Source organism: Gobio gobio, assembly GCF_949357685.1.
Source record: "Gobio gobio genome assembly, chromosome: 10".
Lineage (NCBI taxonomy): Eukaryota > Metazoa > Chordata > Actinopteri > Cypriniformes > Gobionidae > Gobio > Gobio gobio.
In genome coordinates, this window is record NC_137116.1 from 14329409 (window position 1) to 14352793 (window position 23385).

A 23385-nucleotide genomic window follows, 5' to 3' on the forward strand; every position below is an offset into this window, starting at 1 on the left:
CGAGCGTGGTCATAGATATATCGATCGTAGATGCCTCATTCTACTGATCCGTGCAGGCGCTAATGAGGCATCTACGTATACATCTATGACCACGCTCGTATTTTGACCTCACTTGCCGGAAGTTATGGCGGAGCTCAGAGATGATCACGTTCGTCTGATAAGAGGTAAAATAATAGCATAAATACTGCTGGGTTTCTCACAGAAACTGATGGTTTGGCTAGATCAGACCCTTATTCATCATCTGGTGCCGTTTAAAGCCCTTTGAAGCTGCACTGAAACTGAACCGTTTGGAGCCCATTGAAGTCCATTATATGGAGAACAATCCTGGACTGTTTTCATCAAAAACCTTCATTTGTTTTCGACTGCAGAAAGAAAGACATGGACATCTTGGATGACATGGGGGTGAGGAAATTATCAGCAAAAGTTTATTTAAAAGTGAACTAATCCTTTAAATCTGATTTCTGAACTAAATGTAAACGAGATTTAGGCATACACAAAGATGCTTCACGTCGACTCTGGAGGAATTCAAGAACAGAGGAAAAATTACTTCAGACATTTACAATAGTGTCTTTTAGAGCTGCTCATATTTGATAAAGTTTGCATTTTTTAATCGGTTTATTGCTGTGAAGCCGCTTTGAAATAAAATATCTAGGGCTGTAATCAACCAAAGAAAATCTTGGTCGACTGAAGTCCTGAAATTTTCGACTAAAAATCGACTAAAATAACGTTAGGAAAAAAAAAACTTAAATGAATAAGCTGCACACTGTGCGCAGTACTTGGTAGCCTTGTTGTCTCCCTTAATTAATTATAAATAAACATAAAAAACTAGTAGGCTATTTGCTGTATATTAAATAGTTTTTGAGCTGATTATTTTGCACTGAAATGAGTCTGACACACGAGTCTGTCGGCTCTGACAGCGTCGCATCGCGTGCACCTGCGCAATATCATAGACTATGACTTCCGAAAATATGGCACTATGTGTTGTCAACTAGATATCATCACAAGAACTTTTGAGGAATATGCAACATAATTTAGACAATTGTTTTTGTCATATGTATTATAATAACTGACAGACACTCATTTCAGCCGCTCTGTGCAGCTCAAACATATGAGCTCAGCTTCGCGGCTGAGACACGAATAGACTATTAACTTAAAGCTTTTACTCTTAAACACAAAAGGCACGTCCTCTTTAATAAAAAAGGAATATTTATTAAACAAGCCAGATCAAGAGCAGAAAAAACGCTCACAATTAAATAAATAATATACAAGAAAACTAGCCTTCTTCAATCTGTCTCTCTCGCCAGCGGGTTGGGCTAATCCAAAATAAGTGAAACAATGGGGGTGTTCTGAAGACAGACTGTTACCTGTGAAACAGGGGTGCTCTGAAAACACCCCCATTAGCAATTAGTGCTTTCCACCTGATGAAATGAACGTGGCTCGGCAAAACTGATGAAATGAACGCGGCAAAACTGACAGTACAGATCCACTAATAGCGCGGTGTTGTGACGCTTCCCCTCATGTGTATGTTGATGGGCGTTCCTCAAGTTTACCGCTTTGGGTGTACGTTTGAGCCAGCGGGGAATGAAACACAAAGGACCAGTGAGAGACTTCTCTTCGCCAGTGGGTTGGGCTAATCCAAAAGAAGTGAAAACAATGAGGGTGTTCTGAAGGCAGACTGTTACCTGTGAAACAGGGGTGCTCTCAAAACACCCCCATTAGCAATTAGTGCTTTCCACCTGACGAAATGAACGCGGCGCGGCAAAACTGATTAAATGAACGCAGCAAAACTGATTAAATGAACGCGGCAAAAAATCGACCAATCAGAATTTTGGTCGAGCCAGAACGTATCGACCAATAATCGACTAATCGACTGGGAGATTACAGCCCTAAAAATATCAAGCCCTATATAAATAAAAGTGACTCGGGTCGGATTTTGCAAAAGCATAAAATATCTCAATTATGACAAGATGTGAACTGAATTATTATGAAATAACATTACATTATCGGTACATTGTGACAGATTTTTGACAGAAAAAAAATGTATCCACCATATCAGTATCGGCCGATACACACTATACTGTCAAAAGTGTTGTAACGCCTGCCTTTACATGCACATGAGCTTTAATGCCATCCCATCCTTAATCCGTAGGGTTTAATATGGAGTCGCCCACCCTGGGAAGGTTTTCCTCAAGGTTTAGGAGTGTGTTTATGGGGATTCTTAATTTGTAATGTTGGACGAGAAGGCCTGGCTCTCAGTCTCCGCTCTAATTCAGCCCAAAGCTGTTCTATCGGGTCGAGGTCAGGACTCAAGTTCCTCCACACCAAACTCCTCATCCATGTCTTTATGGAGACGCTTTGTGCACTGGTCAGTCATGCGGGGACAGGAAGGGGCCGTCCCCAAACTGATCCCACAAAGTTGGGAGCATGAAATTGTCCAAAATGTCTTGGTGAAGCATTAAGAGTTCCTTTCACTGGAACTAAGGGGCCAACCCCTGAAAAACAACCCCACCCCATAATCCCCCCTCCACCAAACTTTACACTTGGCACAATGCAAGTCCCGTTCTCCTGGCAACCGCCAAACCCAGACTCGTCCATGGGATTGTCAGACAGAGAAGCGTGATTGGTCACTCAGAGAACACGTCTCCACTGCTCTAGAGTCCAGTGGTGGCGCGCTTTACCCCACTGCATCCCACGCTTTGCATTGCTCTTGGTGATGTAAGGCTTGGATGAGCAGCTCGGCCATGGAAACCCATTCCATGAAGCTCTACACACTGATCTTGAGCTCATCTGAAGGACACAGAAGTTTGAAGGTCTGGAGCTCTTGACTCTGCAGAAAGTTGGCGACTTCTGTGACCCTCAGCATGCGCTGACCCCGCTCTGTGACCCTCAGCATGCGCTGACCCCGCTCTTTGATTTCACTTCGTGGCTGAGTTGCTGTTGTTCCCAATCGCTTCCACTTTGTTATAATCCCACTAACAGTTGAGCGTGGAATATTGAGTATAATATTTGGATTTATTGCACAGGCTTGAGTTCTCTGAGCTCCTGAGAGCGGCCCATTCTCTCACTAATGTGTGGAGAAGCGAACACACACACACACACACACTCCTGAGAGCGGCCCATTCTCTCAGTAATGTGTGTAGAAGCGTCTCAGGCCTAGAGCTTGATTTACACACCTGTGGCCATGAAGGGATTGAACACCTAAACTCAGTGATTTGGAGGGGCGGCCCAATACTTTCGGCAATATAGTGTATGTTCATTTTTAATATTATCGTTTAGCCAATAAATGATTAATTATTTTCCTTCAGCTGAGACACTTCAGATGCACGTGATGGTTTTGAATTGCTTGAAAAATGATTGGAAAATACAGTAAAGTGCAACGTATATAGACTACATAAAAGTTATAAAGAGAACATATTGGGATGTGGATTTTAATGGTGAAACTTTGTTTTTTGTAATCAGGCTCTCAAAAATATAATGTGTTTGAGCGACCAATGACAGACAGGAGGAGAGTTTGGGAAACATGTTTGAAAAGTGTCATTTTTCATAAAAATTACTGAAAACAAGACTTCAGCTGAGGAAGATTTCATTATTGCTTCCAATCTAGGTCAGTGACGCTTCTTAAATCTGATTACTGAACTAAATAAGCACCGTAAACGAGATTTAGACATGTACACAAAGTCCTATCAAACTAATAATGTCTGTTGGATTGCGTTTCGAGTCCTAGTTACCTCAGGAGCTACAAACCCAGTGCTAGATTCATTCTGACAGAACATAAACATCCTTAGATTTGCTCTAGACACAAAAACAATGAAACACACACACACACACACACACACACACACACAGAAGTCAATGCACTACCTTAAAGACACACATATGAAGAGGAAGAGCAATACTTTAGGTGTCTGCTCATCTATTATTGTTTATAGACACAATAACAAGGTGAATATACCATTGGCTAATCCACCCGTACTCAGTGTAATCTATACCATAACCATGGTACCACCACAGTACTTGTGTATGGATAATGAGTATATATTTATCAGATATCTGGTATAATGTGTGAGTAAAGCTGTTATATCTCAGCAGGGATCATATAAACATTCATAAACAATGAATGTCAGTGTTTACACACGGTTGTGTGGAGCTGCTGACCGAGTGTTGTTGTGTTTCATTGAGTGATAGTGGCGGACGACGCCATTAAAGTCCCTCACGAGAAAACAACCAAGACTGAACAACTGCCATAATAAAACCCGCCAATCCTCACCAGCTCGCGCGGCCCTCAGCACCTCCTTCCCGCGCTCTCATAATCCGCGCGAAACAGAAACAGAAGCGTAGCGAACGCACCGCAAACGCGCGCTTGCTGTGTCAACCTGCTAGAATGTTTCAAAACACTTCCGGATTTCAAATAACAGAGGAAATCCCGCCCACAGCTCGAGACGAGAGCGGCTGCTCATTGGCTAGACTGTCTGTCTGTCTGGAGCGGAGGGCCAATCATCCGTGATTTAAAGGGAACTCGTTTAAACGAATATAACACTTGTAAACATGCTTGATGCGCATACACACATGATGGAAATATTCGCACTGTAACAGGATGGAAATCGCATGTTACTTTATTAATAATAACAATCAATCAACATCTGATTATTCTAAAAGCGGTCTAAAAACTTTCGCAAACACGTTTTATAATGATCTTTCCCGAAAAAAGCCAATTTTCACCACATAATGAAAAAGAATCATGCTTGGGTAAATAATAATTATGACATAAAAATCTAAATTATGACATTAAATGATAATTATGATATGAAAAATCGAAATTATTAATCTTTCCCTATGAAAGCCCATTTTCACCACATAACGCTCTGGTAAACAATTATTACATCAAAATCTGAATTATGACATACTAAATGACAATTGTGAGAAGAAAATTATGAATTTATGAAAATTATGACTAAAAGTCATGATAAAAAGTCAAAATTATTATGACATACTATGTCGAAATTATGACCTAAAAAGTCAAAATTATGACACTAAATCTAAATTATTGTTTGTCATAATTTCGACAATTTCCCATTTCCGTCACACAAGGAAAAAATATTAATTATGACATAAAAATCTAAATTATGACATACTACATTTTATTTACGAGAAGAAAGGTCGAAATTATGACTTTAAATGTCATGAGATAAAAAGTCCAAATTATTATGACATGTCGAAAATTATGACATAAAAAGTCAAAATTATGACATACTAAATCTAAATTATGACCTAAAAATGTTGATATTAAAAGTGATGTAATGAAATGTAATGTTTATGTCATAATTTAGATTTTTTTAAAGTCATAATTTCGACTGTCATAATTTCGACTGTCACATTTTCCCATTTCAGCCACATGAGGAAAAAAAATCATGCTCTGGTAAATAATAATTATTACATACTAAATTATAATTATGAGAAGTCGAAATTATTATGACATACTAAATCGAAATTATAAAATTAAAAAAGTCCTGTTAAGACGTGCAATAACTTCACCAGTCATAATTTCAACAAATTTTTAGACTTATTGCCAAAATCGCTAAAGCATGACTAAAGCATGATTTCCCACCTTATTGGCATTAATAAAATAGGCGTTCACACTGTGCAAATAAACGAACACACACCACGTGACGTCACTGCGAAAAATTTGCGCGTTTCCTTGTGCGTTTGCTGCGTCGGGAGTTAAACGACTCGGTTCGGATGATTAATTTCAATGAACCACGATACAGTTATTTTATTCGTCACGCACTAGTCACAAATAAAGATTAAATGGTATCATTACTTTGTCCAGGAATAATTATAATGATGATTCCTTATACCGTAACCAATTTTACTTGTGAAAACTCCTACATAATGATCTTAAACATGTGAATCAGATGGACTGAATCAATGAAAAGCTCGCGAATCTCGCATTACTACTTGGACAGTGTTGACGCTACAAGTAACGCGAGTTACGTAATCAGATTACTTTTCCAAGTAACTAGTAAAGTAACGCGGTTATTTTTGGGCAATATTATAATGCATAACTTTCTCCAACACTGATAATGGCTCATAAAGAATGTATGAGGGCGGATTGGATTGACTGTAGTTCCCCAGGAATGGGCGTGGCGGAGGAAACTTCCTAAAATAACTCGTCTGGGAAAGTGGGAAGCGTCTGCTGCAATGGCTCCCGTTTTCCCGATCACTCGCCAGAATCAGATCGCTCGCGCTGGGCATCGGGACGGGGATCCACACGACCTGTGTGTCTCCGATCTCGGCGACTGCTTGATTTATGATCGCCACGGAGTTTGTCGACCCTTCAACAGTTTGTTTCAACACAACAGAGCTATAATCATCTTCGTGAGGGTAAGAACGTCTTCCATCTTGTGTGTTTATGTTGGAAAAGTCGTTCGGTTTGAGAACGTGCTGGTGTTTGTGGCATGAATTATCTTTATATTATGTTTTAAATGCTATTTTTGTATATGCTTGCATACAGTATGTGACCCTGGAGCACAAAACCAGTCATAAGGGTCCATTTAAAAAAAATGAAAGTTATACATTACCTGAAAGCTGAATAAATAACATATATCTGGACTATATTTGGCAACTATTTGAATCTAAAGGTGCAAAAAAAATCTAAATATTGAGAAAATCTCCTTTAAAGTTGTTACTACTAATAATACATGTATGATATATTTACGGTAGGAAATTTACAAAATATCTTCGTGGTACATGATCTTAATATCCTAATGATTTTTGGTATTAAAGAAAAATACATATTTTTGACCCATGTTGGCTATTGCCTCAAATATACCCGTGAGATTATGATTTTCAGCTCCAGAGGCACATTTGCTTGTCAACATTTGCACATTATACCTCAAGCTATTCTTCAATTTCTCATTTTTTAAAATAGTTATTGTGTAGATATGAACATTGTGCTTCTCAAATATCTCGCAGAACTTCTTGTGTTACACATGTAAAGAATATGTGGAGGATTTGGGCAAAGTACCTCAGCAGATGTTACAGGTGAGGGGATGATATTATATTTCATGCTATTATCCAGCACTTCTTTTCTGTTTATATCCGTTATGTGTAATATATTTGGGAAAAGGAACGATGTATCTGTCTCTCCTTCAACAAATGTAGGAATCGAATGTGAGATTGGTGGTGATTGGACAGTCGTCGTGTTCTCATGTTGAGGTATGATGTGTTGTTCAATAATGTTAAGATGAAAATATAATTTATATTTAGAAAAAAATGCTGAGTCGTTTTGATTCAGTGAATGGTTTGAGCAACTGCATAAATCTGGATTAGGATTACTAATAAAAACAAGGCTGTATTTGGACAAAATGTTGTTTTTTATGTCATCAGTTTGCCTTTCTTTGGGTCATTTTGACCCCAAAATCATTCAAAAACATATAACAATTATCATGGTTCAAGCATTTAAGGCCTTTAAGCACATGTGTAAAAATATATTATGTTTTATTTAGCAAGCATGTAACCTCTTACAGATCTCTAGGGCCGATTGGCCTCCGTTAACCTTGTCTAATAGATGCGCAAAATTTGATTTGCCGATGGCGGCCATGTTTTTTTAGATGCGCCAAGGTCCTCAAAGACTATCATGGCACTTTGGACAAAGACACCTCATGCCAAATTTCAAGTCAACCGGACTAGTGGTTGGGTGGTTACCGGTATAGCCATTTTCATGTTTTTTTTCCCTGTTATAGCGCCATCAAGTGGCCAATCGTCACGTTTTTTTTTTCACGTGACCACAGATTGAGCTCGTACACATGTGTACCAAGTTTGGCGGAAATATCTTGTTCCGTTCACGAGTTATAGCCATTTTAAATAAAAGTGGCCCCTCCCACTTTGAACGTTTTGGCGGCCCTTAGGGACCGTGAACTGAAATTTAAACTTTTTTTTGATACCTATTGACAATCAGACTCTAGTGAATCTTGCTGCTCTGATTTGGTTCCGATCGTACCAAAAAATCTAGGACTAGTTTGCAAACGTAGGTTTTTCAAAAAGTCCAAAATACCCCAACATTTCAACAGAATCACGAGCAAGTCTTGAGTCAAGATATTAATTAAAAACTAGGGCTGTCAAAAGATTAATCGCGATTAATCGCATCCAAAATAAAAGTTTGTGTTTTCATAACATATGTGTGTGCACTCTGTTAATTATTATTTATATATAAATAAACACACAAGCATGTATATATTTAAGAAAAAAATATTATTTTTTATATATAAAACATTTATATTTATATATATATTATAGATTATATAAATGTATATACATGCAAATATTTCTTAAATATATACATGAATGATTACATAATTAACAGAGTACACACACATATATTATGTAAACACAAACTTTTATTTTGGATGCGATTAATCGCGATTAATCTTTTGACAGCCCTATTAAAAATTATTAGTTTTCCAAGACCTTGGGAGTTTTGTTGCTCCTGAAATTGTAATACACAAAAAAAAATTGACTGGACTCGAGGAGATTTTGTGGTTGTGTAAAAAAAAAAAAGTAACAATCCTCTCATCGCGGGTCAATTTGACCCACATAAGGAATGAATGGAAAATGGGGATTTTTTTTTTGTCAGAACAAACACACACAAATGAAGGCATAAGACTATAGAACATCCACAATGCAGAACACACACACACACACACACACACACAGAAATTCCCATTAAAATGAATTTATATACATTTATATTTATATGCATAACGGGACAATGGGTTTTCCTTTCTATTTTTTTTAGTGCTGTCAGTTAAACGCGTTATTAACGACGTTAACGCAAACCTATTTTAACGGCGTCAATTTTTTTATCGCGAGATTAACGTTCTTTTTGGTCTAACAAACTTTGTAGTTTTTTCACATGCTGTTGCAGCAACTAGTAACGTTAGAAAAACTACAACACCACTCCGGATGTAGCTAGACCGGAAACAAAACATCAGGCACGCTGCGGCTGCCCGCACTCGTTTGGGCCATTAAAACAGTAGACGTGGATGGCAAGCGTGAGACGCCGAAATGAGAAACGTATTATGCCATGGTTTAACTCAGGGGTCTTCAACTAAAAGTGCTTGTCTTGAGCGCTGCTTTCTGCTCTGGTGGTGCATTCACACCGGACGCGAATGAAGCGTTTTGCGCGAGTGATTTAAGTCAATGCAAAGACGCAAATAGACATTCTGCGGCGCGAATTAAGCGGCGTGCATGTCGCGTCATTCGCGTCCGGTGTGAACGCACCTGCATGCTTGACCGCGCGTCTGGGTCTGAACGTAACAGTGAGCATTGCAACGTTAACTGTTTCATTAGCCTACGTCAAAAGGCTTCGCGGTCCGGATTCGGTCCGGAGTCCGCTAGTTGGCGACCCCTGGTTTAACTGCACTATAGGCGGAGTCCTAGTTTACCTTGCATGTGCACTTTGTAATTTTATTTTGTATCACCCTGTTTTGATCCCTTAGAAAGGGCTGTTGAAGGGGCTGTTTGTGCAACAAAGTATTTTCTTTCACCCTTTTATTGATGGACAGTGTTACATTGTGTGAGCGATTATTTGCTTCAAGTGAGAATGTTGGTGTGAAATCGAACACTACAGTATGCCAATGTTGTCTTCAATAAAACAAACATTTGAACAAAGCAAGCCGATCCACTTTTCTATGTTGATAAGAGCATTAAAATAAGAAAAAATAATGGGACAAAAAGAAATCAAGGGACATTTAGAATAAAAAAAAATGTGCGATTAATTGTGAGTTAACTATGGCATTAATGCGATTAATCGCGATTAAATATTTTAATCGTTTGACAGCACTAATTTTTTTTCCAAATCAGTCACAATGTTAGTTTTGAACACATTTACAGTGCTGAACAACCAATGGCAATGCTTAAGTTTTTCCAAAAAAATATTTTGTAATGTCTAAATATATACTTGAATGCATAAGGAAGCAAATGGGACTTTATGACCCAGCGGAGCAGCTCGTTTCCTCCATATAAAGCGGCCATCCAATACTCATAAAGTTATGTTATAATATTTTATTTCCACAAGAGGTCGGCAAAGACCAATGCATGATATTATGAAGTCTTTAACTTTTCTTTTGTGCATGCACTTCAGCAGCGTTATTTCATATTTAAGAAAAATAATGTGCTTGTTTATATTAAAATACAGCACAAATCTAGTAATTTAGAGGTAAATCAAATAAAAAAATTGCATTAAAAATGACACAAAAATAACAGTGTTGATGATATTAATGATTGACGTATTTACTCATTATTTAAGTTTTAAACCCCAAAATAGTGCATCTTTAATACTCATCAAAACCAATTAATGATTCAGTTTTCACACACCCTCTTTCTAGCATTGAGTAGATTTGAATTATTGTTTTAGTTTATTGTTATGAATGATTACAGCTGAACTCTGGTTCTGTTGTAGGGCTTCTGCTCTCTGACGGGTTATCCTCATGAAATATACGTCGACCCAGAGCGACGGATCTACACACAACTTGGACTGAGAAGAGGAGAGACACACATGGAGACACGTAAGGGCTAGACTGGTGTTTCACTAACATGTCCGTCCCTCCAGGGTTTTGCAATAATTTTTTTGTGAAATTTTTTTTTTTTTTTTCTTTTTTTTCTTTTTTTTTTTTTTCTCAATCAAAATGGCAGATTTTGTGCTGGTAATTTCCATAAATTTGCAATGCGTTTTTAACCCTCTGGGGTTCTTCATTTATGGGTCACACTCAGGACCTTCAGGTCAAAAATGACCCGGAGGGCGGGATTAAGATAAAACAAGATTTGAGTAAAATCAATGAAATATATTTTTGTTCAATAATATTTTTTCTTTTCTTTTTTGGTGTTTTGAGATAATTTTATGATTTATAATTAATATTTATGCAATAATTGACCTATTTTTTCCCATTGAATATAATAAAAAATGTGTATTTATTAGGGTTGTCAAAAGATTAATCGCGATTAATCGCATCGAAAATAAAAGTTTGTGTTTACATAATATATGTGTGTGTACTCTGTTAATTATTATTTATATATAAATACACACACATTCATGTATATATTTAAGAAATATTTGCTTGTATATACATTTATATAATCTATAATATATATAAAATATAAATGTTTTATATATAAAAATAATATTTTTTTCTTAGATATATACATGCTTGTGTGTGTATTTATATATAAATAATAATTAACAGAGTACACACACATATATTATGTAAACACAAACTTTTATTTTCGATGCGATTTAATCTTTTGACAGCCCTATAATTAATATTTATGCAATAATTATGACCCATTTTTTCCCATTGAATATAATACAAAAATTATATATATATATATATATATATACACTTAAAAAATTTTTTTTTTATTAAAGCTGTATTTCATTTTAGAGTCAAGCCTAGGCCTCATGAAAGCAATTTTTTTAATGAGATCGGTGCCATCCGGTGGACACATTGAGCATTTTTATCACGCAATAGCACACTTTTAAAACTATAGTGGATTTTGCGTTTTATAAAAAATTTAAAAATCGTAGCTTCATGGGAATGGTCCGAAACTTGGTTTCGGAATGGTGACTTTATTGGTACTTGGTATATGAACACACAAATAAATTGGGGACAGGATTTGAAAAGTCTAAGTGGTCGTAAAAAAAATAGTCACACTCAGGACCTTTGGGTCAAAAATGACCCCATAGGAAATGAATGGGTCATGTGACCTTTCCGACATGATGACATCATACGCCGTGAAGAAGAACAACACAGAAGTCGATCGTCTGAGGTTAAAGTGTGTAAATGTGTGTTTGTGTTGTAAATGTGGCGATGGTTTGTCTAGATCAGACGTCTGGGATCGGTCAGAGCTTCTGAAACTGCAGTGATTTGGACCTTCAGCCGTTGCTTCCCATTGAAGTCCATTATGTGCAGAAAACCCTGGAATGCTAAGAAAACCTTAGCACTGTTAGCATAGCTTAGCATAGATCATTGAATCTGATTAGACCGTTAGCATCTCAATGATATTACACAGCGCCTGAAAATAGTCTAACCTCCGTCAACATAACCACCGTGAATTATTGCAGTATTTCAGGTTAAAATAGAGACTAGGCCTTCAAAATAATTTGTTTTGAAGGCAGATTAGCAATTATTTAAGAAATCATGCAACCGTGTGTGTAATCACTAGAGGTCTCTATGGAGAATTCCCTAGTTCTGTTTTGAACACATTTAATGATTTTTTTGTTGTTGATGGATTTGAATATATATTTAAAAAAATCTCAAAGACTATTTATTATAAAGTTTTAGATTTTTTTTTTTGTTAGAAATATTGATTTTTTTTTTCTGTGAATTTGTGTTTTTGCAGATTTCCCATTAATTTCCTATGGGGTCATATTTGACCGAAGAGCACAAGTGGGAATATTTTTTACCGACTCGAATCATGCCCTCAGTTTTTCATAGGTGTGTGTGTGTGCGCGCGCGTGTGTGTGAGTGGACGTGTCAATATCACACTGTTGATGTTTTAGAGTGTCACCCCTTCACTGCTGTGTACTTTTTTCAGCATTGTGGCCGATTTGTAGATTGTACACACAAATATTCAGAGAATTTGTGTTTTTGCCGATTTCCAATTCATTTCCTATGTCGCTCATTTATGGCCGAAGACAATGAACGCTACTTTTTTTTAACGACCAATTAGCATGCTCGAATCATGACCCCAATTTTTTTGTGTGTTTACATACCTAATGCTAGAAAAGTCACCAAGTTTCATATCATTCTGATGAAGCTGTGATTTTTAACATTTCAAAACAGAACATTTTCCGGTCAGAAATGACCACAGAGCACCAGAGGGTTAAAGGGTTAGTTCACCCAAAAATGAAAATTCTGTAATTAATTAACAAAACACGGCATCATGAAGCTTCGAAGCGTTATGAATCAGTGAGTCGAATCATGATTCGGATCGCGTGTCAAACCGCCAAACTGCTGAAATTTGGCGATCCAAACTGCTCATTCGGCTCACTGATTCATAACGCTCTGAACCGCTGAATCGACTCACTGATTCATAATGCTCTGAACCGCTGAATCGACTCACTGATTCATAACGCTCTGAACCGCTGAATCGACTCACTGATTCATAATGCTCTGAACCGCTGAATCGACTCACTGATTCATAACGCTCTGAACCGCTGAATCGACTCACTGATTCATAACGCTCTGAACCGCTGAATCAACTCACTGATTCATAACGCTCTGAACCGCTGAATCGACTCACTGATTCATAACGCTCTGAACCGCTGAATCGACTCACTGATTCATACCGCTCTGAACCGCTGAATCGACTCACTGATTCATAACACTCTGAACCGCTGAATCGACTCACTGATTCATAACGCTCTGAACTGCTGAATCGACTCACTGATTCATAACGCTCTGAACCGCTGAATCGACTCACTGATTCATAACGCTTCGAAGCTTGATGAGGCCGTGTTTTGAAATCGTCATCTCTATATAAGTCGTTATTTAGGGTTTTTTTGCGCACAAAAACTATTCTCGTCTTCATAAAGTTATTGTAGAGCCGCTGTAGTGAGATGGACTTTGTAACTTTAGTCTTTAGTGTCTTTTAAGGGTCTTGAGAGTGTAAAGTGCATTGAGCCAATGGAGGCCTTTCAGAGCATCAGATTTACACTAAAATATCTTCATTTGTGTCTGAAGATGAACGGAGGTCTGACGGGTGTCCAACCACATGAGGGTGAGTCATTAATGACAGAATGTTCATTTTTGGGTGAACTAACCCTTTAAGCAAGACATGAACCTCTTGGATGAGATGGGGGATAGAAAATCATCAGAAAATGTTAATTTTGAACTGAACTCATCCTTTCTCACGCGATTGCGTTCCCAAAACACCAACACGGCTGCTTTCCTCTGCATTTGTAGCGTCCAAAAGTCCACATGTGAAATCCGGCCTCCTCATTGGCAGTCTGAAGAGCATGTGGCGTGCCATGACCAGCCCCGCTTTTGACTTTCAAGGAGATCCCATGCAACAAGGCGGAGCTCTTATTGTCGGCCCAGGTGACGAGTTCATACCCAAAATGCTGTAATGCCCATATCTTGACTGAATCTAATCATGCTGTGTTTTATTTGACAGGTCCAGAGGTTCATTTTGCCCATTTTGACATGAATCGGTTCGACCACATGCCAATCAACTGGCTGCTTCAGTTAGCCGGTCTCCAGACGCTGGACTTCAGTGGTTCCCCTAAAGTCCTCCATCTCTAAAGACCGCAGCTTGAACTATAACCGCTCCGTATGGTTGTGTATATAATATTGTTTTTATATAATGTTCATGTTGGATAGGAACACGCCATTGCACTGCTGGGGACCCTTGAGTTAATCTGTCCTAATATACAATTTCTTTTATATGATGTCTTTTCAATAAATAAATATGCATGCATGTTAGCAAAGCTTTATTTATATTGCACCTGTTTACAAAGTGCTTTATAGAACATGCATAGAAAAATAATAAAAATACGCATGTGTGCATTCACAGAAAAGAAACATGTCTCCTTTAACTAATATCTCTCTGATGCACAAGAGTTTGAGATTGACGTGGCTTTAGTGAAGGGTGAAGCAGCCCATACACACTCTGATGCCTTCCCTCTCCTAATGGAGTGAGGTAATACACTAACACACCTGTGTCTTCACCACTACTGGAGTGAAGCCGTTATGCACCTATGTATGTATGTATGTATGTATGTATGTATGTATGTATGTATTTTTGCATATACTGTGTGCATTTTGCATGTATACATGTACATATTGTTACATATGTTTATTTAGCATGTATTTTTACATGTTTATTTAGCATTTTTGCACACTGTATGCATGTATGTTTGCATTTATGTATGCATGTATTTTGCATGTATATATCCATGTATGTATTTTTGCATACTGTATGTATGTTTGCATGTATGTATTTTGCATGCATGTATTTTTGCACACTGTATGTATGTATGTTTGTATGTATTTTTGCATATATGTATTTTTGCATGCATGTATTTTTGCACACTGTATGTATGTATGTTTGAATGTATTTTTTCATGCATGTATTTTTGCATGTATGTATTTTGCATGCATGTATTTTTGCATACTGTATGCATGCATGTATTTTTGCATGTATGTATTTTGCATGCATGTATTTTTGCATACTGTATGCATGTATGTATTTTTGCATGTATGTATTTTGCATGCATGTATTTTTGCATACTGTATGCATGTATGTATTTTTGCATGTATGTATTTTGCATGCATGTATTTTTGCATACTGTATGCATGTATGTATTTTTGCATGTATGTATTTTGCATGCATGTATTTTTGCATACTGTATGCATGTGTATTTTTGCATATATGTATTTTTGCATGCATGTATTTTTGCATATTGTATGCATATGTACTTTTGCATATATGTATTTTTGCATGCATGTATTTTTGCATCCTGTATGCATATGTATTTTTGCATGTATGTATTTTGCATGCATGTATTTTTGCACACTGTATGTATGTATGTATTTTTGCATATATGTATTTTGCATGCATGTATTTTTGCACACTCTATGTATGTATGTTTGAATGTATTTTTTCATGCATGTATTTTTGCATGTATGTATTTTGCATGCATGTATTTTTGCATACTGTATGCATGCATGTATTTTTGCATACTGTATGCATGTATGTATTTTTGCATGTATGTATTTTGCATGCATATATTTTTGCATACTGTATGCATGTATGTATTTTTGCATGTATGTATTTTGCATGCATGTATTTTTGCATACTGTATGCATATGTATTTTTGCATATATGTAATTTTGCATGCATGTATTTTTGCATACTGTATGCATATGTATTTTTGCATATATGTATTTTTGCATGCATGTATTTTTGCATACTGTATGCATATGTACTTTTGCATATATGTATTTTTGCATGCATGTATTTTTGCATACTGTATGCATATGTATTTTTGCATGTATGTATTTTACATGCATGTATTTTTGCATACTGTATGCATGTATGTATTTTTGCATGTATGTATTTTGCATGCATGTATTTTTGCATACTGTATGCATGTATGTATTTTTGCATGTATGTATTTTGCATGCATGTATTTTTGCATACTGTATGCATATGTATTTTGCATGCATGTATTTTTGCATATTGTATGCATATGTATTTTTGCATGTATGTATTTTTGCATGCATGTATTTTTGCATACTGTATGCATATGTATTTTTGCATGTATGTATTTTGCATGCATGTATTTTTGCATACTGTATGCATGTATGTATTTTTGCATGTATGTATTTTACATGCATGTATTTTTGCATACTGTATGCATGTATGTATTTTTGCATGTTTGCATTTATGTATACATGTATTCTGCATGTATGTATTTAGCATGCTTGTATGTATTTTTGCATACTGTTTGCATGTATGTATTTTGCATGCATGTATTTTTGCATGTATGTATTTTTGCATATATATATATATGTATGTATTTTGTATGTATGTATTTCTGCATGTATACATGTATGCATGTATGTGTACATGTATTTTTGCATATATGTTTTTGCATGTATGTATTTTTGCATACTGTATGTATTGCATGTTTGCATGTATGTATTCATGTATTTTAGCATGTATGTATTTTGCATGTATATATATACATGGGCATTTTTGCATGTATGTATACATGTATTTTGCAATTATGTATTTGCATGTATGTATGTATACATGTATGTATTTCTGCGTGTGCATGTATGTATATATGTATTGATACACACATTTACATGATAATTAGTAAATAACATTATATATGATAATTGAAGATATTTAGCATAACGAAAATTAAATCGGCATAAATTATAGGTTACTACATTACCATTATGCATACATACTTTGTAACTTAGTATGTTAACTGTCAGTGTCCCAGTTAGCCTTTTTTCCCCCATCACATATTTTAGTAATAATAATCAGGCATCATTCGAAAGCATAAACACTCAAGCTGGACATTGCGTTACCATTGAAACGGTACTTTAAACCAGTCTTATGTTTCTTAGGTGTGTGTTTGTTGGGTTTCGCGATGGGTTAAAGTTCTGCCAGTGCCCGTATGTTGGGCAGATGGTGGCGCAGTGACGTCCCTCGCGAGGCTTTTAGAAACTTGCCTGCCTTACGTCACTTGCAGGACAACTGCCTCATATTTGCTCGGTCTGCTTGCGCGCATGGAGCCGTTACGAGCCGGACTATGCGAAATAAAACACTTCCATCGCACACTCCAGTTTGAAACGCCATCTTTTCATGCATAGAGGAGTATGAAGCGCAAGAGCGAGCGACGAAGCGAGTCGAGGAAGAGACTCTGCGCTTCTCTGAGCGGCCAGACGGAGTCCAGGAGGGATGTTTACGTCCACATCACAGGTAAACAAACCGCGGAGGGATCTATGGCGCCTAACCACCACTATCGGGTCATGGAGGAGGGTCGGCGCTCAGACTTAAACCGCTGTTTATGTAGAGATTAACGCTTGTTAAACATAAAGGGAATTATATGTCAATATTAACTACTAATGTTGCCTGTACAATGGCTGAACTGTCTTCTTTGTTCTGTTCGCTGAATATAAATCACAGAAATGAGTGGAATAAATAGTGGATCAAAGAGAAAAAACGAAATCCTATTGGCCAATCGGCGCTTCTCTCCTAGCAACGGCTTGGGCAGCGAGCCAATTAGAGTCCCTGCTGTTTAGTTTAAATTTTTGGGAGGGAGGGGCCTAATGTGATGTGTTAGCGACCGTTGACGGGTTTTTAATCCGCATAAATTATAGACTACGAAACTATTACTTTACTTTTTTTTGTTGTTTACATTACAGTGACGGAAATGTGTTTTAAACACAATACAAAATGAGATTCTGTTAGCCAATCGGCGCTTTGAATATCCCCTGCTGTTCCGTTTAAATTCTGGAAGGAGGGGCTTAATGTGATTGACATGTCAGCGGAGCAGTTGTGAACCAATCGGGTAACGGAAACGAGTGTCTAATCTGCATAAATTATAGACCACGCAACAAATACTTTTACAATATATTTTTTTGTTTACATTACAGTCATGGAAATGTGTTTAGAAAGACAATACAAACGATCTGTTGGCCAATCGGTTTAAATCCTGGAAGGAGGGGCCTAGTGTGATTGACGTGTCGGTTGCGGACCAATCAGGTGACGGGAAAGGGTTGGCTTTAAACTTTATTCGGAGTTCAGGAGCAAGAGAGAAAGATCGTTCGTGCTTTGTAACGTCTGTCATATTTGTAAAGGGTTAAAACGGATATATTGTTTGAATTTATCTTGTTTTTTATTGCATAGCAAAAGCTCAACACGTAAACATTACGTATTTTTAATTTCTTCTCGATTTCTTCATAAAATTTCTTCGAAAATTTTGGTTTAATGTGTTAATTTAGACTAGTTTGAGCTCTTATTAAACTAACCCGAGATTAAATGATGCACCGGAACAACGTTACAATAGAAACCTGCGATCTGTCAAATGGTACCGAGTTCATTAAAGGTGAGGATGTCTTTGTTTTGCTTTTAAATGTGCACAAGTTTTGCCAATTGAGTGTGTTAGTCTGAGAAGAGAACCCACTTCCGGGACGCGGATTCAAATCTGCTGGACCAATAGATGCATGTTTACATCGCGTGGAAGTGCAGCTGCTGGTCTGCTTTCCTTCATCATGTGCGTTTGTGTTTTCAGATCAGCTGTATTTTGCTCTTCTTCATCAGAAGGCGAAGAGCACTCCGGACAGACACTGCTTCTGCATCGATGACGAGCTCTCCTATGAGAAGTACGAGCGCTTTAGTTTTTAAACACAGTCTAATGGCCCATTATTTACATTCACTGTCTTTATGCTGAGTATTAAATATGATCATCAGGCTTCATCTGTCAGTCATCATCGCATGGCATTATTGGTTTTGAAACTAGAGCTTCGATCATGGGCCTCTGAATAAAATGTAGCTATTTTTTCCTCCGTATTCTCAATATATATCATACAATATGAGCCTATATGAGCTACAGAAGTTTATGAGTGTATGTATGAATGCATGCACGTATGTATGAATGCACGTATGTATGTATGAATGCACGTATGTATGTATGAATGCACGTATGTATGAATGCACGTATGTATGAATGCACGTATGTATGTATGAATGCACGTATGTATGAATGCACGTATGTATGTATGAATGCACGTATGTATGTATGAATGCACGTATGTATGTATGAATGCACGTATGTATGTATGAATGCACGTATGTATGTATGAATGCACGTATGTATGAATGCACGTATGTATGTATGAATGCACGTATGTATGTATGAATGCACGTATGTATGAATGCATGCACGTATGTATGAATGCACGTATGTATGTATGAATGCACGTATGTATGTATGAATGCACGTATGTATGTATGAATGCACGTATGTATGTATGAATGCACGTATGTATGTATGAATGCACGTATGTATGTATGAATGCACGTATGTATGTATGAATGCACGTATGTATGTATGAATGCACGTATGTATGTATGAATGCACGTATGTATGTATGAATGCACGTATGTATGAATGCACGTATGTATGTATGAATGCACGTATGTATGTATGAGTGCACGTATGTATGTATGAATGCACGTATGTATGTATGAATGCACGTATGTATGAATGCACGTATGTATGTATGAATGCACGTATGTATGTATGAATGCACGTATGTATGTATGAATGCACGTATGTATGTATGAATGCACGTATGTATGTATGAATGCACGTATGTATGTATGAATGCACGTATGTATGAATGCATGCACGTATGTATGAATGCACGTATGTATGTATGAATGCACGTATGTATGTATGAATGCACGTATGTATGTATGAATGCACGTATGTATGTATGAATGCACGTATGTATGTATGAATGCACGTATGTATGTATGAATGCACGTATGTATGTATGAATGCACGTATGTATGTATGAATCCACGCACGCATGTATGTATGAATGAATGAATGCACGCATGTATGTATGAACGCACGCATGTATGTATGAATGCATGTATGTATGAATGCACGTATGTATGTATGAATGCACGTATGTATGTATGAATGCACGTATGTATGTATGAATGCACGTATGTATGTATGAATGCACGCACGTATGTATGAATGCATATGTATGTATGAATCCACGCACGCATGTATGTATGAATGAATGAACGCACGCATGTATGTATGAACGCACGCATGTATGTATGAATGCACGTATGTATGAATGCACGCACGCATGTATGTATGAATGCACGCACGCATGTATGTACGAATGCACGCATGCATGTACGAATGCACGCATGTATGAATGCACGCACGCATGTATGTATGAATGCACGCACGCACGCATGTATGTACGAATGCACGCATGCATGTACGAATGCACGCATGCATGTACGAATGCACGCATGCATGTACGAATGCACGCATGCATGTACGAATGCACGCATGCATGTACGAATGCACGCATGCATGTACGAATGCACGCATGCATGTACGAATGCACGCATGCATGTACGAATGCACGCATGCATGTACGAATGCACGCATGCATGTACGAATGCACGCGTGCATATAGTGTATGTACGAATGCACGCGTGCATGTAGTGTATGTACGAATGCACGCGTGCATGTAGTGTATGTACGAATGCACGCGTGCATGTAGTGTATGTACGAATGCACGCGTGCATGTAGTGTATGTACGAATGCACGCGTGCATGTAGTGTATGTACGAATGCACGCGTGCATGTAGTGTATGTACGAATGCACGCGTGCATGTAGTGTATGTACGAATGCACGCGTGCATGTAGTGTATGTACGAATGCACGCGTGCATGTAGTGTATGTACGAATGCACGCGTGCATGTAGTGTATGTACGAATGCACGCGTGCATGTAGTGTATGTACGAATGCACGCGTGCATGTAGTGTATGTACGAATGCACGCGTGCATGTAGTGTATGTACGAATGCACGCGTGCATGTAGTGTATGTACGAATGCACGCGTGCATGTAGTGTATGTACGAATGCACGCGTGCATGTAGTGTATGTACGAATGCACGCGTGCATGTAGTGTATGTACGAATGCACGCGTGCATGTAGTGTATGTACGAATGCACGCGTGCATGTAGTGTATGTACGAATGCACGCGTGCATGTAGTGTATGTACGAATGCACGCGTGCATGTAGTGTATGTACGAATGCACGTATGTATGTATGAATGCACGTATGTATGTATGAATGCACGTATGTATGTATGAATGCACGTATGTATGTATGAATGCACGCACGTATGTATGAATGCATATGTATGTATGAATCCACGCACGCATGTATGTATGAATGAATGAACGCACGCATGTATGTATGAACGCACGCATGTATGTATGAATGCACGTATGTATGAATGCACGCACGCATGTATGTATGAATGCACGCACGCATGTATGTACGAATGCACGCATGCATGTACGAATGCACGCATGTATGAATGCACGCACGCATGTATGTATGAATGCACGCACGCACGCATGTATGTACGAATGCACGCATGCATGTACGAATGCACGCATGCATGTACGAATGCACGCATGCATGTACGAATGCACGCATGCATGTACGAATGCACGCATGCATGTACGAATGCACGCATGCATGTACGAATGCACGCATGCATGTACGAATGCACGCATGCATGTACGAATGCACGCATGCATGTACGAATGCACGCATGCATGTACGAATGCACGCGTGCATATAGTGTATGTACGAATGCACGCGTGCATGTAGTGTATGTACGAATGCACGCGTGCATGTAGTGTATGTACGAATGCACGCGTGCATGTAGTGTATGTACGAATGCACGCGTGCATGTAGTGTATGTACGAATGCACGCGTGCATGTAGTGTATGTACGAATGCACGCGTGCATGTAGTGTATGTACGAATGCACGCGTGCATGTAGTGTATGTACGAATGCACGCGTGCATGTAGTGTATGTACGAATGCACGCGTGCATGTAGTGTATGTACGAATGCACGCGTGCATGTAGTGTATGTACGAATGCACGCGTGCATGTAGTGTATGTACGAATGCACGCGTGCATGTAGTGTATGTACGAATGCACGCGTGCATGTAGTGTATGTACGAATGCACGCGTGCATGTAGTGTATGTACGAATGCACGCGTGCATGTAGTGTATGTACGAATGCACGCGTGCATGTAGTGTATGTACGAATGCACGCGTGCATGTAGTGTATGTACGAATGCACGCGTGCATGTAGTGTATGTACGAATGCACGCGTGCATGTAGTGTATGTACGAATGCACGCGTGCATGTAGTGTATGTACGAATGCACGCGTGCATGTAGTGTATGTACGAATGCACGCGTGCATGTAGTGTATGTACGAATGCACGCGTGCATGTAGTGTATGTACGAATGCACGCGTGCATGTAGTGTATGTACGAATGCACGCGTGCATGTAGTGTATGTACGAATGCACGCGTGCATGTAGTGTATGTACGAATGCACGCGTGCATGTAGTGTATGTACGAATGCACGCGTGCATGTAGTGTATGTACGAATGCACGCGTGCATGTAGTGTATGTACGAATGCACGCGTGCATGTAGTGTATGTACGAATGCACGCGTGCATGTAGTGTATGTACGAATGCACGCGTGCATGTAGTGTATGTACGAATGCACGCGTGCATGTAGTGTATGTACGAATGCACGCGTGCATGTAGTGTATGTACGAATGCACGCGTGCATGTAGTGTATGTACGAATGCACGCGTGCATGTAGTGTATGTACGAATGCACGCGTGCATGTAGTGTATGTACGAATGCACGCGTGCATGTAGTGTATGTACGAATGCACGCGTGCATGTAGTGTATGTACGAATGCACGCGTGCATGTAGTGTATGTACGAATGCACGCGTGCATGTAGTGTATGTACGAATGCACGCGTGCATGTAGTGTATGTACGAATGCACGCGTGCATGTAGTGTATGTACGAATGCACGCGTGCATGTAGTGTATGTACGAATGCACGCGTGCATGTAGTGTATGTACGAATGCACGCGTGCATGTAGTGTATGTACGAATGCACGCGTGCATGTAGTGTATGTACGAATGCACGCGTGCATGTAGTGTATGTACGAATGCACGCGTGCATGTAGTGTATGTACGAATGCACGCGTGCATGTAGTGTAT

At 38.4% G+C, this 23385-nt stretch overlaps 3 protein-coding genes across 6 annotated transcripts in view; 2 read left to right on the forward strand and 1 right to left on the reverse strand.

Annotated features, from left to right (window-relative positions):
* The window catches only part of fbxl17 (F-box and leucine-rich repeat protein 17), a 402189-nt gene extending 397783 nt beyond the window's left edge, over positions 1-4406 (reverse strand). The window contains exon 1 of the mRNA XM_079827512.1: positions 4268-4406. The gene's annotated coding sequence lies outside the window, so the exon portion shown is untranslated. The remainder of the gene's footprint in view (positions 1-4267) is intronic.
* Positions 4407-6175: 1769 nt separating this feature from the next.
* prxl2c (peroxiredoxin like 2C) lies at positions 6176-14571 on the forward strand. Its single transcript, XM_079827522.1, has 6 exons — positions 6176-6381; positions 6973-7041; positions 7162-7215; positions 10460-10565; positions 13962-14096; positions 14173-14571. Exons 1-6 carry the CDS (start codon positions 6199-6201, stop codon positions 14298-14300), a joined length of 675 nt encoding a protein of 224 aa, XP_079683648.1. The 5' UTR covers positions 6176-6198; the 3' UTR covers positions 14301-14571.
* Positions 14572-17185: 2614 nt separating this feature from the next.
* The window catches only part of cdc14b (cell division cycle 14B), a 50834-nt gene continuing 44634 nt past the window's right edge, over positions 17186-23385 (forward strand). For 2 of the 4 annotated variants that reach the window (XM_079827513.1, XM_079827515.1), the window contains exons 1-2: positions 17186-17496; positions 18812-18902. In XM_079827513.1, coding sequence (XP_079683639.1) covers positions 17394-17496; positions 18812-18902 — 194 coding nt within the window. In that variant the 5' untranslated portion in view covers positions 17186-17393. Of the gene's footprint in view, positions 17497-18311; positions 18626-18811; positions 18903-23385 lie in introns of those variants that run through there. The other 2 variants (XM_079827514.1, XM_079827516.1) reach the window with 1 other exon arrangement.

Coding starts and splice junctions, on each gene's coding strand:
- prxl2c (XM_079827522.1), top strand. CDS start 6,199: ATGGCTCCCGTTTTCCCGATCACTCGCCAGAATCAGATCGCTCGCGCT. Junction 7,042..7,161: donor TACCTCAGCAGATGTTACAG/GTGAGGGGATGA, acceptor CAACAAATGTAG/GAATCGAATGTGAGATTGGT. Junction 7,216..10,459: donor CGTCGTGTTCTCATGTTGAG/GTATGATGTGTT, acceptor GTTCTGTTGTAG/GGCTTCTGCTCTCTGACGGG.